Raw genomic sequence first — 16,435 nt, forward strand, 5'->3', positions numbered from 1 at the left:
TATTTTATTAGCATACCCTTTTTATGGTAATAAATAAATAAGTATATATACTATATTTATTTTATTATTATTTTTTTTTTTGAAAAGTTTATACATTATAACAAATAATTATTAAAAAATTTATGTATATTCCATAACAAGTTAAATGGCAGCGCGAGACCCAGGACCATATTTAAATCAAGTACCTTTAGGATTCCCAAGTTATAACAGAAATGTTTATAGAGATATTTTAGCAAGACGAGCTTTTATGGAATCTGAAGTAAATACTAGAATTTATAAAAACATTTTCGAAAATTTGGGATTTAAAGGACATATAAGAATAAACAATAAAGTATACATATTAAAAAAAAAAAAAAAAAAAAATTAATTTTTAAAAAAATTATATTTACACCAAAATAATTACTAAAATTATTATAGAGAATAATGCTAAATTGTATAATTTCAATTCGTATTTTATAACTCCAAATTTTATTTCTCTTATGTTAAAATGTATATATACATAATAATATATGTACATACATAGATATAATGGCATTTTATTTTACACACACATTTTTACAAATATATACCATCCCCTTTTTATTAAAATTAGGTAGGAATTAACCGAATACGTATGAGGTGTATACAAGGAGGCTATTCACGAGGAATTTATAAATTTACTAGAATGGCAAAAATGGCATTTTTTCAAACAGCTAGAGAAGGTTGGTTAAAAAAATATGGTTATAGACCTGACTTGTTCAGATAAAAAAAATACAAATTATTATTTTTTTTTTAATAAATTATATATTTGGCTTTTTAAAAAAAAAAAAAAAAAAACACACACACACACAAACAACCAAATAAACATTATATGATATTTGCTTATGTATATTTTTAATGCATATGAGATATATAATTTTTGGTAGCATAAGTATACTATTTTTTCTATTATTTTATTTATTTAAAAATATCAATTTTATTTTGTTAAAAAGTTAAATTTTTTTGTAAACATACGAAATATAATAATTTTCATTCGAGAAAATAAAGTTCTCTCATTATAACATTGGGGCAATGTAATAATATTCATACTGTTGTAATTCGATTTATTTTTTGTTCATTTCCTAAATATTATTTGCATAAATTAAGATATTTCTCGAACTCCTAAAAGAAATGATTTTTCGTTTTTCCACACATTATATATGCTATTAAGATTTTTTACAAAATTTATTAAATTGGGTTTTGACATTAAGGTATCCAATAATTCACTGTTAACTATTGTCATCAGATTAACAAAAAAATGAGAAATAAATAAAAAAATCAGCAATAATGTTAATATTGTTATATATTTAAATTATAAATTATTATTTTTTCCACAATCTCATAAAATATTTTATAGTATTAAATCATAAATGACACGATAAAATAATGTTGTCTTACATTTTGAAGGTATTGAATAGAAAATTGATAAAATGGAAAAACAAATTGAGTGAAAATAACAAACACTGTCCTCCTTCTGTGGCCCCGTATCACCACACAAAATACTATCTAGTATATTTAAAATTTCCTTCAATCTTTTTATATTCTATAAATTAAATACAAATATGAGATATAATGGATAAAATCATATAACAAAAATAAAAACCATAATATTTTTTATTAAATTATCATATAATATATTTTTGTATTTTTCACATATAGTACTAACAAAATTGTGATTATCTAATCCGAATGTTTTACATTTTTCCAAATTTTCGTTTTTTAGTTTTCTATAAGATAAAAAATTGTATTTAGTTTGTCCATTTATTTATACACACATATATAGTTCGGTATATAGTATTCCCTATATATATATATATATATCTGTTTACCTTATTATATAAATATAATAGAGATAAAAAAAGTTATCTCGGTATATTTTTTTTGTAAAGTTATTGTAAATTTCTTTATCTTCCCATAGATAGTATATCTATAAATAAAAGGGTTAATTTAAATATATTTGTAAACAGACATGCTTTATTATAAATGTGTGTTTGCACTTATCTATCCATTTATTCATTCATTTATTCATCCATTTATCTATTCATTTATCTGTTCATTTATTTTCTTTCGTATTATAAGCATATACCAGTATTGCCTTTAGCTCGCTGACGATTCCATAATACGCTTCATAGTTGACAGAGTCAAATAAATAAAGCTGAAGTGAAAAATTTTCAAAATATATAAAATGCATATATATTGGGGCATGTTTAGTGGCAAGGTTATTATTTGACATATTATGATTTTTTAAATACATAATAATTTATCTATATTAATTACATTTTTCATATAGTTGACAATATCTTCTCCATATAAAATATTTCCCTCTAATGTATTAAAAGCATATGGAAACCCCTTATAATTGCTAATTGGGTGAGTTTCCTCTACTAAATATATAAAAGGACATTTTAAAACATTTTTTAAAAAAAATAATTGGACATTTATATAATCTATGAAAGTTTCACCAACATTTTTTATAGAACAATGATTATAATGAACAATTAATTTTTGAGGAACTAAAACCATATTCCCCTTCTTGTTGTATAAATATGCATATATATATATTCAAAACTATCACTTAAAATTTTTTTAGCTTTTAAAATATTTAAAAAATATATTTGTATAGCATAACAACCATCGTTATATTTTGCATTATAAAAAATATATTTTTTTCAAATAACGTTTATTTTTTAATATTATATCCATTAAAAAATATATGAAATAAAAATTAATGTAACAATATTTTTTTTAATAATTTATTTACCAATAAAAAATATTATCTCAATTATTCACGCTATTATACAAGCATTCAAATATGCCTACATAAATTGGGGGAAAATATCTTTATCCCTATAACAACGTTTAAATTGAATAGAACAATAATTATAAATCTTAATAAAAAGTATAGATCATATGCTTTGAGTGCATTTATAATTAATCATATATAAAATAATAATAATGATAATGATAATAATAATGATAATGATAATAATAATGATAATGATAATAATAATGATAATGATAATAATAATGATAATAAAAATAATAATGATAATGATAATAATAATGATAATAAAAATATATGATTCATCACAAACCCAAAGCAAATCGGAAACACAAACCCTAATCCTTCATACTATTTTGAAAAGAAAAATATATATATATTAAAAAATATTTACATATGTCAATATTTTATAAAAAAAAAATATCAATTTTATAATATAAGAATTATTATTATATATATATATTATTAGGCCATTAGAATGTTATACATTTAAAGGGTGTCAAAAATATTCAATCAAACTTTTATATCCTACATGAGTATATTTTTACATAAAATTAAATAAAATAAAATAAAATAGTTTTCATGACAATATCTCATGATAGCAGAAAACGTTTATAAACAGTATCATTCTATAATTATCTAATAATAAATAGAATCACATTTATGACAATATTTTTATAAATATGTTGTCTTATTTAAAAATATGATAGTTATTTTACCCCACCCCCCCAAATGCTAATATTTTTAAATAAGCATAATATTGTCTTATAATTTATATATATACATAGGTATAATTAGCGTAACACCCTAGTTTATAAAATTTTATTCGAGTTGTGTTTTTTTATCAATATTTATAATTTTTCATATATAGACAATATATTTTTTGTTATGGTCATATTTATATGCATATGTTTATTTTCACAATTTTAGTTGGAAAATAAGAGAATAGGAAAAATATTTTATAAATATATAATTGTGTAAATTGATTTGGTTAGCTTTCTAAAAAAGTTTATTATGAACTTGAAATGTTTTTCTTATACATATCTATAAAATAAAGCATAATTTTATTATGAACAAGTCATGTAAAAAATTATAGGTAGCTTTTTCAAGTATATTTATAATAATATTTTATGCATGCATCATAAGTTTTTTTTTATGGCTATCTATACTTACCCTCCTAATACGAAAAAAAAAAAATTATTCAACCAAATATAAATAGCTTAATGTTCTTTTATATATTATATTTTTTTTTTTTATGTACACAGTTTGATATAATCTTGGTTTGTTATTGGTATTACACACACATATTTTTAAGCCTATACATTAAAACAAATATACAAATTCAATTTTAATAAAATGATATATTTACTATTTTAAAGGATGTTTATATAAATTAATTTTAAAGAATTATATATTTTTAATCTTATATTTCTCTTTTATTGAAATACAAAATTGGTACATTCATACAATTGTTATAATTCAAATAAATCCTTATCCATATGTATTTTTATAGCTTTTAATTAAAAAATTTTATAATTAAAATGAATATATTTAACAAGTCTACATGCTTAGCATGTAATTCATGTAAATGTTCTTGTGGTAAATACAAAAAATATATACTAATAGAATAGACATGTTAATACATTTTATATTATATATAATAAGGCACATTTTATTTTTTTTTTTACACACATATTTTCTTTATATTTTTTCAGTGCAAATTATGTTAACATTCATAATGCATACAATTATATTTTATCCAAATTAAAACACAGAAATATATATACCCATTTTTATCATTATTTTTTAGATGAAAAACACGACTTTAAAATTACTCAAAGGACATATACTTACAATGAATTAGACGATCTTTGTACCAGAGAAAATCCAACCACATTTCCATGCATTCCAACTGAGCGTATTATTTTAAATTCAAATGGAAGTTCACAATTATACTATCATCAAATAGACAATGAGTTTTATGCAAAAAATATACTACATGATGTTCCTTTAATAAGTTATGCTCAAGGGCCATTTTTTGAGAAAATAAATTATGGAGATAATAAAAAATATAGTTTACCAACTTTAACTTATGTAAGTGATCCAATATATATAAGACGCACACAAAAATGTGCTATATCGAAAATAGCTGATTGTGTATGCCCTCAAGAATGCAAATGTGATTGAAATGCAAATGTGATTGAATTAATATTTATCATATATTTTTCCATCGAATTAAAACTAATTGAGACACAAAAAAAAAGCTTTAAATGTTCTTTAATCGATTTTTATAAAGAATATACAGTAAAATAAAAATATAACACTTGTTATATTCGTCTCTTGTTTGGTTTCATTCTATTCTATATATATATATATATTTATTTATTTTTATTTTTATTTTTATTTTTAATGGCATTCAATATATCATGAGCATTTTACTCATTTTTTTTTACATTTTATTTATTTGCACTAAAAAAAGCAAACATATATAAAAAAGTTTATTACTAATTATACAAACAATTAGCATAACAATAAATACTATTATAAAATTATCATATGAAAATAAATAAAATAGACATTTTATTATATAAGTCAAATGCTTATAATAATTTATTTGTGTATTTTCAATTTTTCATTTCTTTATGAGTTGCTCAGTAAAGTTCCCTTTTTTAGCTGATACCCGCAACCAGCTATGTCAAAATATTTTATCCTAAATGAAAAATAAATATATATGTTTAGCCCAAACATAACAAATAGTGAACTCACTAAAAAATAATGCCAAATATGTATATGTTTATGTTTATGCATATATATTTATATCATACTTGTTATTGACTTGGTTTATAAACGAGCAACTGGTGCATTTGACCTTGCCATATTTTTCTCCAACCCATCCACATCCTAATAACAAAAATAAATAAAAAAACAAAATAATTCAAAGAGTTATTATATACACTTGTTTTTAATTATTTACAAAATTAATTATAATAGCTAGTGAATTAGCTAGTTTGTTTCATAATGACGATAAGTCCAATCCGTTTAAATTTTATAAAATTTCTTTAAGTTCATATTAATTTTATTTTATAAGGATAGGTGTTCATAAAAAAATACCAGTAGATGAATTTCCACAATCACAAAGTCTGCAATAAGTTTTATCATTGTCATTATTTCTCATTGCTTTATAATTTTTATTTCTACAACCTATTATAATGTAAAAAATATATTTTTTTATTAATATACATTTGTATATATTATATCAAATTGAATAAACTTTTTTTTTTTTTTAAAACCTTCATTTGTTGGATAGCAACATTTTTCGCATATATCAGTTGTGCACATTTGGGAAAGCCCTACATTTATATGAACAATAAAAATAATTAATATAAAAATAATTAGTTGTTTCATTTTTATTATCAATTGATAAGGTATATTATATTTTTAAAGGTAAAAATATATAAATTAAATATTTTCTTTAAAATATTATATATATTTTTATAAAAGATATTTATGATATTATATTTAAATGAAAATTATGAAAAATTAGGAATATTATTATTTTTAAAAAGGAATAAATTCAAAAAATCTATGTTTAAAATTTTGCTATCTATATGAGTAATGTTAATTATTTTTTAATAATATTGAAAAAAAAGTCAAAATTGTGTATTTTAGACAAAACCTTATTTCCTATTTTATAAGTGCCTTATCCAGAAAGTCTATAAAAGATTGACATGCGTATACTTATTTATTAATTTTTACTTTTATTTTTACTTTTATTTTATTTTAGCCATTTAAATTAATACCATTTTAAGTCCCCAATTTTGCATGTTTTAGTTAAATAGTGTGCAAAATAAAGTGAGGCTTAAACTATTATAATTGTAAATTTTATACATAGGATTATATACAAAATGTCTGCTTAAAATATTCACTATATTTTTGGTCTTCATTCTGTATACAAAATAACTCATAACTATTTTGCAAATGTATATATAAAGTAATTTATAACTATTTTGTAAATGCATAAACTTGTTTGATCTACATATTCAAGGCCCCATGCAAAAATAATTTCCAAAATGTTCCAAATGTTTCAAAATGTTTCAAAACGTTTCAAACTTCATAATCTCGTTCCTCCAGTTGAGACACTCAACAATTAGTGACAATGAAAAATAAAAAAATAAAATATATACATATATATATATATATATATATATATATATATATATACATTTATGGGATAAATTGAACTTCACGATATCCCCTTAAAGGCTAAATAGCGAGTTAGTAAAAATATATATATTAAAAACAAAAAATTAAAAAGACATATCTTATATCCTTTAAATTGTTCCACATATTTTTATAAATACATATATACATGCATATGCCACAGTTGGAATGCATAAACAAATATGTGTACATATCATTCGTATTTGTGTTTGAAAGCGTATTAGCTAATTAAAAAGTGAAAAATAAGCGAAAAAAAAGTGAAAAATAAGCGAAAAATAAGTGAAAAATAAAGTAAAAATAAGTGGAAAAAAAGTGGAAAAAAAGTGGAAAAAAAGTGAAAAAAAAGTGAAAAAAAAGTGAAAACGCGGATCTAGACTAACAGGCAAAATAGTTTGCTCCCCCTTTCGAGTTTAACACACTCAATTGTGCTAAATTTTTTTTTTTATAAATTATAAATATTTTTTTTTCTGTGTTATATTCCAATAATTAACAAAATTTTCTAATAAATCGGATTTGACATTTACTAGTGTCCCACCAGTTGTCTTCATTTGACCCATTAAATTTCTTAAGCAATTTACTAATTCGTCATTATTTAAAAATTCCATATCTCTTATCGAATTTGCTATATCTTTTTCACTTAACCATATAACATTAATTTTATTATATATGTTAAAACATAAATGAATAATATGTATAAATGGATGTAAAACAGTATGAGGTGGTGTATATATTTGATTCAATTTTTTATTAATACAATTTACATCATATATAAATGTTATAAGATTACATTTATTTTTTAAAACATTTTCCGAATCTAAAAATATTTCATTTTTCCATAATAAAATACATGAACCATTACTTTTCATAGCTTCAGGAAATATAACAACACTATGTATTTTTTTATTTTTTGCATATATATGTACCTGTTCTATATTTTTAAATATTCCATTTTTATTTGGTATAGAAAATTGTAAAGACATTTTGATTATATCAAAAAAAAATACAGGAGATAATGTTCCATTTTTATTTACAACCACAAACATTGGATTTAGTCGAAAAGCTAAATATAAAATATCAACAAAAGACGTGAAATTTGATAAAAATATATGACCATAATCATCATAAATAAATGGGATATGTTCTTTAGTACATTTTATTTTAACTCTTTTATAATTAGCATATTGTTCTTCTAAATATATAAAACCTAAATGAAATAACAGTAGCCTACAATATATTGTTTGTATAATTTGATAAAAAAAATCTTTTATACATTGAAAAATTAAAAATCTTAATAGGCTATTTAAAAAAAACATAAAAATTATAGTTAAACAAATAAAACAACTTCTGCATATTACTAAAGGTAATAATAATAATTTCAACAATCTTTCATGTATATTTAATTTCCTATTAACCCATATTGGCAAGAATGGGTTTATCCCTGTTGATTTATCTGCGAACTCTCTATATTTTTCCATATTTTCGTCTTTTTATGCATAGTTTTGTCATATGTGCATAGTTTTGTTTGTCATATATGCATAGTTTTGTTTGGCATATATGCATAATTTTGTTTGGCATATATGCATAGTTTTGTTTGGCATATATGCATAATTTTGTTTGTTTTTATTTGGTATTTATGCATAACTTTACTTGGTATTTATTTGTTATTTACTTGGTATTTTTTTTTTTTTTTTTTTTGGGGTTAGAGGGATATGTTCAGCTTGCCTTTCTCTTTTCCTATTATATATTAATGCCTTATTTTTCTTATACAATTTTTATTTACCCCCATTAAACATTTACTTAGTAAAATAATACATTACTTATTTGTTCATATAAAAATGTACATATATATATATATAATATATATAATATATATATTTTTTTATTTATTTTAAAAATCCGTAATTTGGTGAATTATATTTTATATATATATATATATTTCTTTTAAAAATTTATTTTACCTACACAAATTTATTTGCATGTTTTTAATAAGGCAGGCCAATATAATGCTTATTCTTATGCTTATGCTATGCTTATGCTTATATTTCCATTTAGCACATTTCAAGATTATTATTTTTTTTTTTTCTTAAATAAGAAGTGATGTATATATAATAAAGTATATGCTAATATATGATTAATTTATATGATTATTATATGATTAATTATATATTTGTAGTATATCCATTTTGTATATATTTTATATTTTTCTCGTTAAAAATAAACTTAATTATATTCGATATCCCATTTTCAAATTTAGTATACACACCATATATTGTATATCATTGTATTAAGTACATATATAAAAATCATAATTCACCTAAATAAATATTTATTAAAAATAAAACATAATAATATATTTTCTAATATATCAAAAGAAATAAAATGCAAAAAAAAAAAAAAAAAAAAATTACATTCTTTATATGATACTACAATAATATCATAACATTTGAAAAAAAATTCATAGATTATTAGTTTGTTCACAAAATATAGGAACAAACAACTTTTATATAAATTCATAAAATTTGAATTCAATTTTATATAATTGTATTTATTAAAAAAATAATATATTAATAGATTTTCAAAACGTATTTTGTATTAACTTGGTTTTTTTTTTTTTTTTTTTTTTTTTATTTTTTTTTCCACAATTTTAATAAATTATGACTACCCCCTTTAAATTGTAACAAAAGTATAGAATAAAATATGTTATTAAAAAATTCTTTATAAAATTTGTATTTCGTTAATATAAAAAATAAAATAAAAATCGAACAAAAAGTTGTAAAATAATAAAAATAATTATGAAAAATTGTAAGGATTATATAATTGGGAAATTCATTAATATTACTAGTTTAAATACCTTAACAAAAAAAAGAAAAAAAAAAAAAGAAAAAAAAAGTGTTAATTATTATTTTGTGCTTATGCAAAAATAATAAGCTTATTGTTGCCCCATAAATTATAATAAAATATGTCCACATTTCTTTACATGCAAGTATAGAGATATGCACACTTCGTGGCTTTACATGTGCAATGTTCTATGATATATATGGTTACAATATTTTTGCTAAAATTGTGAATGCACAAAATTGGGGATATAGTTTTTCCATTTTGTACCTTTCCATTTTGCTATTTTTGATCAAATGGCCAACAGGCATTAAACTGTTTCAACATTCTAAATAAATTAAAAAATTAAAAAATTAAAAAATAATAAATTAAAAAATAATGAATAAAAATAATGAATAAAATAATGAATAAAATAATGAATAAAATAATGAATAAGAAAGTAATGAGCAACTTGTGAAATAATTTACTTAAAGCTTTAACATTTCTTATGGAAAAAAAAAAAAAAAAAAAAAAAAAAAAAAACGTGATACACAATTTATATAAAAACAGATAGAATTGTCTATTTTTAAAAAATGAATAACGAAATGAAAATAGGAAAAGAAGAATTAGTGGAATGGGTAAAGAATGTTTTAAAAAGAAAAAATTTTAATTTTAACGATTTAAAAAATGGTGATATTTATTTAGAACTTTTTGAATATATATGGCCACATGCTATGAAAAAATATAAAGGTTGCATTTTTGTTAATCCTATAAATGATATAGACAAAAAAAAAAATTGGAATGTAATAAAAACAATTTTAAATAATGTAAATATTGATATTAATTTTATAAATTATGATGAAATATGTAAAAATAGTTTTATAGAATGTTACCAATCATTAATTATATTATATTTTTTATATTCTCTTGTTAAAAATAAGGAATGTAATTTTACTTTAGCATATCCCATAAATAAAGAACTAACTAATTTTATGTCAAATGAAAAACCATTAAATTGCTTAGTAAATTGTAAAAGTGTAAAACTATCAGAATGTGTCATAAAAAATAAACAATATTCTCAAATAGATAACATGGTAGATAATAAAATAGATAATCTTTATACGAATCACATTAATTGTATTAATGAATTAAATTTTAAAAATAAAAAAACAGAAAAAAATATCTTAGATTCAAATATATTTCCAAAAAATTATATAAATAATAAAAGCCAAATTAATTCTAGTTCGATTATTAATGATGATTTTATGTATTCTCAAAATACTGAATCGCCAAAATCTTTTTATTCACAAAAATTCAAAAAAAAAAAAAAAAAAAATGACAATTATACAATTGAGAACAAAATAAAAGAAAAATGTGTAACAGAATTAGATGAAAATTATTCTTTGCATAAAACTAAACAAAATAATAAATATAATAAAAATTTATTTTTTTATAATTCTTTAAAAAATTTTGAAAAAAATAGTGATTATATAAAAAGTAGTACAGTTTCAAATGTTTCTAGTTCTAGCGAAAAGAGTGAATCCATTTCAGAAAAAAGTGCAAACAATCATATAAAGACAAAAAGCAGTTTATTATTAGACAAAATATATTACAACGAAAAAAAAGAAAATGAAAAAAAAATAAATCCTTTACATAATTTTTATGATAGAGAAAAAATTCCTAAAAGCAACTTTTTTAAATATTTTAATATTGAGGAAAATATAAATGAAGAGAATAAAAATGACGAGAATAAAAATGACGAGAATAAAAATGAAGAGAATAAAAATGAAGAGAATAAAAATGAAGAGAATAAAAATAATAATTTGATTTTACAAGAATTAGAACCACCTTTCCAAACATCTACAGAATCATCAAAGTTTTCAAGCATAAGTAATGTAGAAAAAGAAAAAAAAAAAAATTATAAAATTGATGCTTCATCACAAACCAATGAAAATGATATTTTAGATATTTTTCTAAACATTAATGAAATGAATAATTTTGAAAATATATGGACAAAAAATAATAAAAATAAAAATCAAAATCAAAATCAAAATAATAATGATGGGGAAAAAATAAAATCGGATTATTTTATAGAATATCTAAAAAGACAAATAAAAATATACAAAAAGGAATTAGATATAAAAATAAATGAATTAGAATTAGAAAAAAAAATTCATGAAAAAAAAATTAAAGATATTAATGAAACACATAATGTAGATTTATTAAATTTGAAAGAAAAATATAATAATGAAATTTTATATTTAAAAAATGAAAATATTGAAAATCTTATTTCCATAAAAAAAAAATATGAACGTAAATTAAATAACATAGAAGATGATTTACTTTTAGATCTAGATGTTCTAATTTTTGAAAATCATAATGTTATAGATACATTTGAAAATTATAAAAATAATGAACCAAAGACAAGAATTAATAAACAATTAAACGGGTTCTACATGCATTCCGATGCAGAAAATAGTTTCGATTCGGAAAACTTTGAGCCGAGTGGCAATAAAAATGGAGATAAAAATGGAGATACCAAAATTATGAACAATAACATTGCAGAGGTAAACAGAAATATTCAATTATCCATTAAAAAAATAAAAAATTTAGTTTTGGAAAAAAATAAAGAAAATAGGGAAAATAACGAATATATAAATAATAAAATTGTAAATCTTAAAAATATAATAAAAAATAATAATTTAGAAAAGATAAAAAATTATGATAATTTAGAACAAAATAAAAAAATATTTCAACAGCTTTTAAAATATATCGAAGATATAATCACAAAAAATGAAGTTATATTTTCTAATACAGATAATGAAGAATCGTGTTTAAAGAAAATTAAAAATGCTATATATAATATAATAAAAAATAAAAAATATGAAATAAAAAATGATGAAATATGTAAACTGTTAGATAAAAGTCATATAACACGTCTTATTATTCATATAATATATTTTTTGGCTAAAGAACATATAAAAACACAAAATATAAAATTGAATATAATAAAAAATATATCTTTAAAAGATTATACAAATGATGAAATAAATATAGATAAAAAAATAAAAATATTTGAAACAGTAGAAAAAGAAAAAGATAATATTTTCAATTCAGAACAAATAAATATCCAAAATAGAGATACTACTATAATACCAAGTAATGAAATAATTAAATATGAAAAAGAAATTGAAAAATATGAAAAAATAAAAAATTTAGAAAAAAAAAATAAAAAATTATTATCTATTAATGAATATTATAAAAAAAAGTTAGAACACACTGAAATATGGAAAAAGTCTATCGGAAATTTTAAAAAAAAAATCAGCCATGAAAATAATGATTCTATTGTAGAACCACCAAATGGGCAAAGTGGGAAAAGTGGACAAAGTGAATTAAATGGAAGCGGTGGAAGCGGTGGAAGCGGTGGAAACGGGCCTAATTGCTTAGACTCGATAAGACCCAATTTTGCAGAGTTTCCAAAATTTTATTTAAAAATATTTGAAGAGGAAAATGAGAATGATGCAGAATTAATGTTTCTCTTAAAAAAGTTAGATAGATGTGATAATGAACCAGACGAATTTAAAATCTTTGGTGAAGACACAACCGAAATGTACAAAAAAATTAATAAATTAGATGAAGGAAGAAATGAAATATTTGATACTGATAATATTTTTTTAAAGAAAAACAAAATAGAGACAGAAAAAATAACTGGAACTGATCATGTGTCGGTTGGCAATGCATCGGGCGACAATGCATCGGTTGGAAATGCATCGGGTGACAATGGATGGTTATTAGATTGCAAAAATAAGAATTCTGAAAAAATAAAAAAAAAACTAACTTATTTATTTTGGAAAATGCTAGGAGATATATATAAATATAGAAACATTATTCGAGAAGCATTTAATTATGTTAATAATTTAAACAAACAATTTAATGATTATATTTTAGAAAATGATGAAAGATTTAAAACCTCAAATACATATTTTGAAATTTTTAATCAAAAAAATATAAATTTTTACTTATCAGATAAATATAAATTAAGAAAAAAAATAGGAATAGAAAAATTAAATGCAAATATTTATAAAAACAAATATATAGATATACTAAATAAATATCAACAAGAAAAAAATAAATATATTTTTCTAACTAATAGTTGTCATGAAAATGAAAGTATAAAATATAAATATACAATTAATCAATTGAAAGATGTTTATTTTAATTTAAAAAAATATCAAATAAGAGAAACAAAATGGAATCAATTAACTAAATTGCTGGCGACACAAATTAATGCACCTTCCACTCGGATCGAACAAATGATTAAAGATGTTTGGATTGAAATATTGGCAACAAATAATTTGGAAAATGAAATAGACAATGATGTAGATGAGATATATATAAACAAAAAAACGAAAAATATAAAAAATAAGATATCAAATTATACTTTGGTAAAAAAACAAACTACCTATCAAAATTTACAACACATAGAGCAAAAACAAAATGAAAAAAATAACGACACTTATTTGATTTCGCTACTTGAAAATACAACACAAAAAATGAGCATACTAAAAGATAGAGATGTTCAAAAAAAAGATAAAATAAAAACAACAAAATTAGTTAAAATACCTGAAAAAATTACAAATAATAATAAAGATGGTTTAAAAAATGAAGAGAATAATAAAAAAAAATCATTTTTAAAAATAGACAATTATAATGACCAATTGAATTATTATAAATATGACTTTAACACATGTTTACACAAAATTAAAAATAATAAAATTTGTGAATCATATTCTGAAAGTGAACAAGATGATTCAGAAATATATAACGATATAAACTTGCCTAACTTGGAACAATCCTTAGATGATGATTCTCAAAATAAAAACCAATTTATTGAAAATGGAAAATTAGATATTTATAATAATGAGGATAATATTAACGAATCAAATGATGATTTGGTTAGCTTGAATGAAGAAAAAAAAAAAAAAAAAAAAAATATAATTTTTTTACTAAGTAAAATGGCAAAGGAATCATGTATTATGTTTCAAAATATTTTAAAAATAAAAGAAGAAGAATTAAAAGAAAAAGAAGAAAAAATAATATATTTAGAACAAGAAATTTTGGAACTAAAACAACAAAATATTAATGAACAAAATAATTTTCAACATTTAGAAGATGAACAAACAAATTTTAAAAACCAACTTAGCTTATTAAAAAATAGTATAAAATATTTAAATGATCAAATTTTACTTTTAAATAAAGAAAAATTACATCTACAAATTAGTTGTTTAGAAAAAGAGAAAGAATTAGAATTTATTATATCAAATTATAAGAATACATTTAATAAAATTAAGGAAAATATACAAAATTATCCTCTTATTATATATTTATTGGAAAATTTAGATAAAATAAATAACTCACAAAATAAATTAAAAGATGTCAAATCTCAAGAGATTAAAGATATTGCAGATGAAGAAGATGTGCAATCTTTTTTTCAAACAGAACAAAATGAAAATAAAGAGACAGATAATATTCGAAATAAATTTGAGTGTCTAAATAGTATTGAAGAGAAAGAAATGAATTCAGATAAAGTAAAAAATAACACAAAAGATTCTAAAATTTTAGTTGATTTTCAAAATTTTCAAAATTTTCAAAATTTTCAAAATATTCCCAACTTTCCCAACGTTCCCAACGTTCCCAACTTTCCCAACTTTCCCAAATTTCCAAACTCTACTTTAAATGACTTAATTAACGATTCCTATAATTACTAATTATGAGATATTTAAAAACATGTATAGAAAATATTAACAATTTTTTTGGATATTGTAACCATCTTTTTGGATATTGTAACAATTTTTTAACATATTTTTTTTATCGTATTTTAAAAATGTGTTATAAATAAAAATTAAGTTAGATATTTTTAAAAATGTGATAATAAATGAATATCAAAATAAAAGTGAAATAAATAATAAAAATAAAATTGCACAAATAAAAATAAAATAAAATGTCTATATCTATATAATATTTTATACCCAACTAAAAGTTATGTATATAAATTGGGATTTTTTTTTAAAAATTAAAAGGATAAAATATAATTCTAAAAATTATTTAATTATTCATGAAATAAAAAAATAAAAAAATAAAATAATAATTAAGAATAAATATGTATGTCTATATTATCTAAGACGAGCTATTATATTCCCACGAAATTTATTTTTATTTTTTTAAATATCCATAAATTTGGATATATCATTTACGCATACAACAAATTTTTATTCTACAAATATTTTTTATTAACATGTATTAACTATGCCATGGAAATACATATAAAACTATTTTTTAAATTATTACATTACCAAAAAATTTAAATGAACATAATAATTATCTATGTAAAATAACTATATATATAGCATATTTGTATATGATTAATAAACACGAAATAAAAGTAAATATTTTATTTCATATATCTATGATATTGTGCTTTCTTTAAAATCGAATATAATGCTACATCTTCAAAAAAAAAAAAAAATAATAATGAAATTCGGTGCGTATATACTCAGATTCCATATAAATTTGAACTTATAATTTCTTTTATTATGTTTT

At 20.0% G+C, this 16,435-nt stretch overlaps 6 protein-coding genes across 6 annotated transcripts; 3 read left to right on the plus strand and 3 right to left on the minus strand.

Moving 5' to 3' along the window:
- Nucleotides 1–145: 145 nt before the first annotated feature.
- On the plus strand, nucleotides 146–745 carry PY17X_1314900 (mitochondrial ribosomal protein S14 precursor, putative; the record flags this gene model as incomplete). Its single annotated transcript, XM_718900.2, has 2 exons — nucleotides 146–331; nucleotides 593–745. 2 exons carry the CDS (start codon nucleotides 146–148, stop codon nucleotides 743–745), a joined length of 339 nt encoding a protein of 112 aa, XP_723993.2.
- Nucleotides 746–1,120: 375 nt separating this feature from the next.
- Nucleotides 1,121–2,541, minus strand: PY17X_1315000 (conserved Plasmodium protein, unknown function; the record flags this gene model as incomplete). The annotated part of the gene is made up of 6 exons (XM_022957047.1): nucleotides 1,121–1,251; nucleotides 1,417–1,561; nucleotides 1,685–1,745; nucleotides 1,848–1,945; nucleotides 2,105–2,173; nucleotides 2,296–2,541. 6 exons carry the CDS (start codon nucleotides 2,539–2,541, stop codon nucleotides 1,121–1,123), a joined length of 750 nt encoding a protein of 249 aa, XP_022813530.1.
- A 1,800-nt stretch (nucleotides 2,542–4,341) lies between these two features.
- On the plus strand, nucleotides 4,342–4,987 carry PY17X_1315100 (inner membrane complex protein, putative; the record flags this gene model as incomplete). Its single annotated transcript, XM_022957048.1, has 2 exons — nucleotides 4,342–4,399; nucleotides 4,611–4,987. 2 exons carry the CDS (start codon nucleotides 4,342–4,344, stop codon nucleotides 4,985–4,987), a joined length of 435 nt encoding a protein of 144 aa, XP_022813531.1.
- A 453-nt stretch (nucleotides 4,988–5,440) lies between these two features.
- PY17X_1315200 (conserved protein, unknown function) lies at nucleotides 5,441–6,205 on the minus strand (the record flags this gene model as incomplete). The annotated part of the gene is made up of 4 exons (XM_022957049.1): nucleotides 5,441–5,510; nucleotides 5,626–5,701; nucleotides 5,912–6,001; nucleotides 6,091–6,205. 4 exons carry the CDS (start codon nucleotides 6,203–6,205, stop codon nucleotides 5,441–5,443), a joined length of 351 nt encoding a protein of 116 aa, XP_022813532.1.
- Nucleotides 6,206–7,470: 1,265 nt separating this feature from the next.
- Nucleotides 7,471–8,496, minus strand: PY17X_1315300 (conserved protein, unknown function; the record flags this gene model as incomplete). The annotated part of the gene is made up of 1 exon (XM_721479.2): nucleotides 7,471–8,496. One exon carries the CDS (start codon nucleotides 8,494–8,496, stop codon nucleotides 7,471–7,473), a length of 1,026 nt encoding a protein of 341 aa, XP_726572.2.
- Nucleotides 8,497–10,428: 1,932 nt separating this feature from the next.
- Nucleotides 10,429–15,603, plus strand: PY17X_1315400 (calponin homology domain-containing protein, putative; the record flags this gene model as incomplete). Its single annotated transcript, XM_721545.3, has 1 exon — nucleotides 10,429–15,603. The coding sequence occupies one exon, from the start codon at nucleotides 10,429–10,431 to the stop codon at nucleotides 15,601–15,603; it is 5,175 nt and encodes a 1,724-aa protein (XP_726638.3).
- Between the last annotated feature and the right edge of the window lie 832 nt (nucleotides 15,604–16,435).

This window comes from Plasmodium yoelii, assembly GCF_900002385.2.
Source record: "Plasmodium yoelii strain 17X genome assembly, chromosome: 13".
NCBI lineage: Eukaryota > Apicomplexa > Aconoidasida > Haemosporida > Plasmodiidae > Plasmodium > Plasmodium yoelii.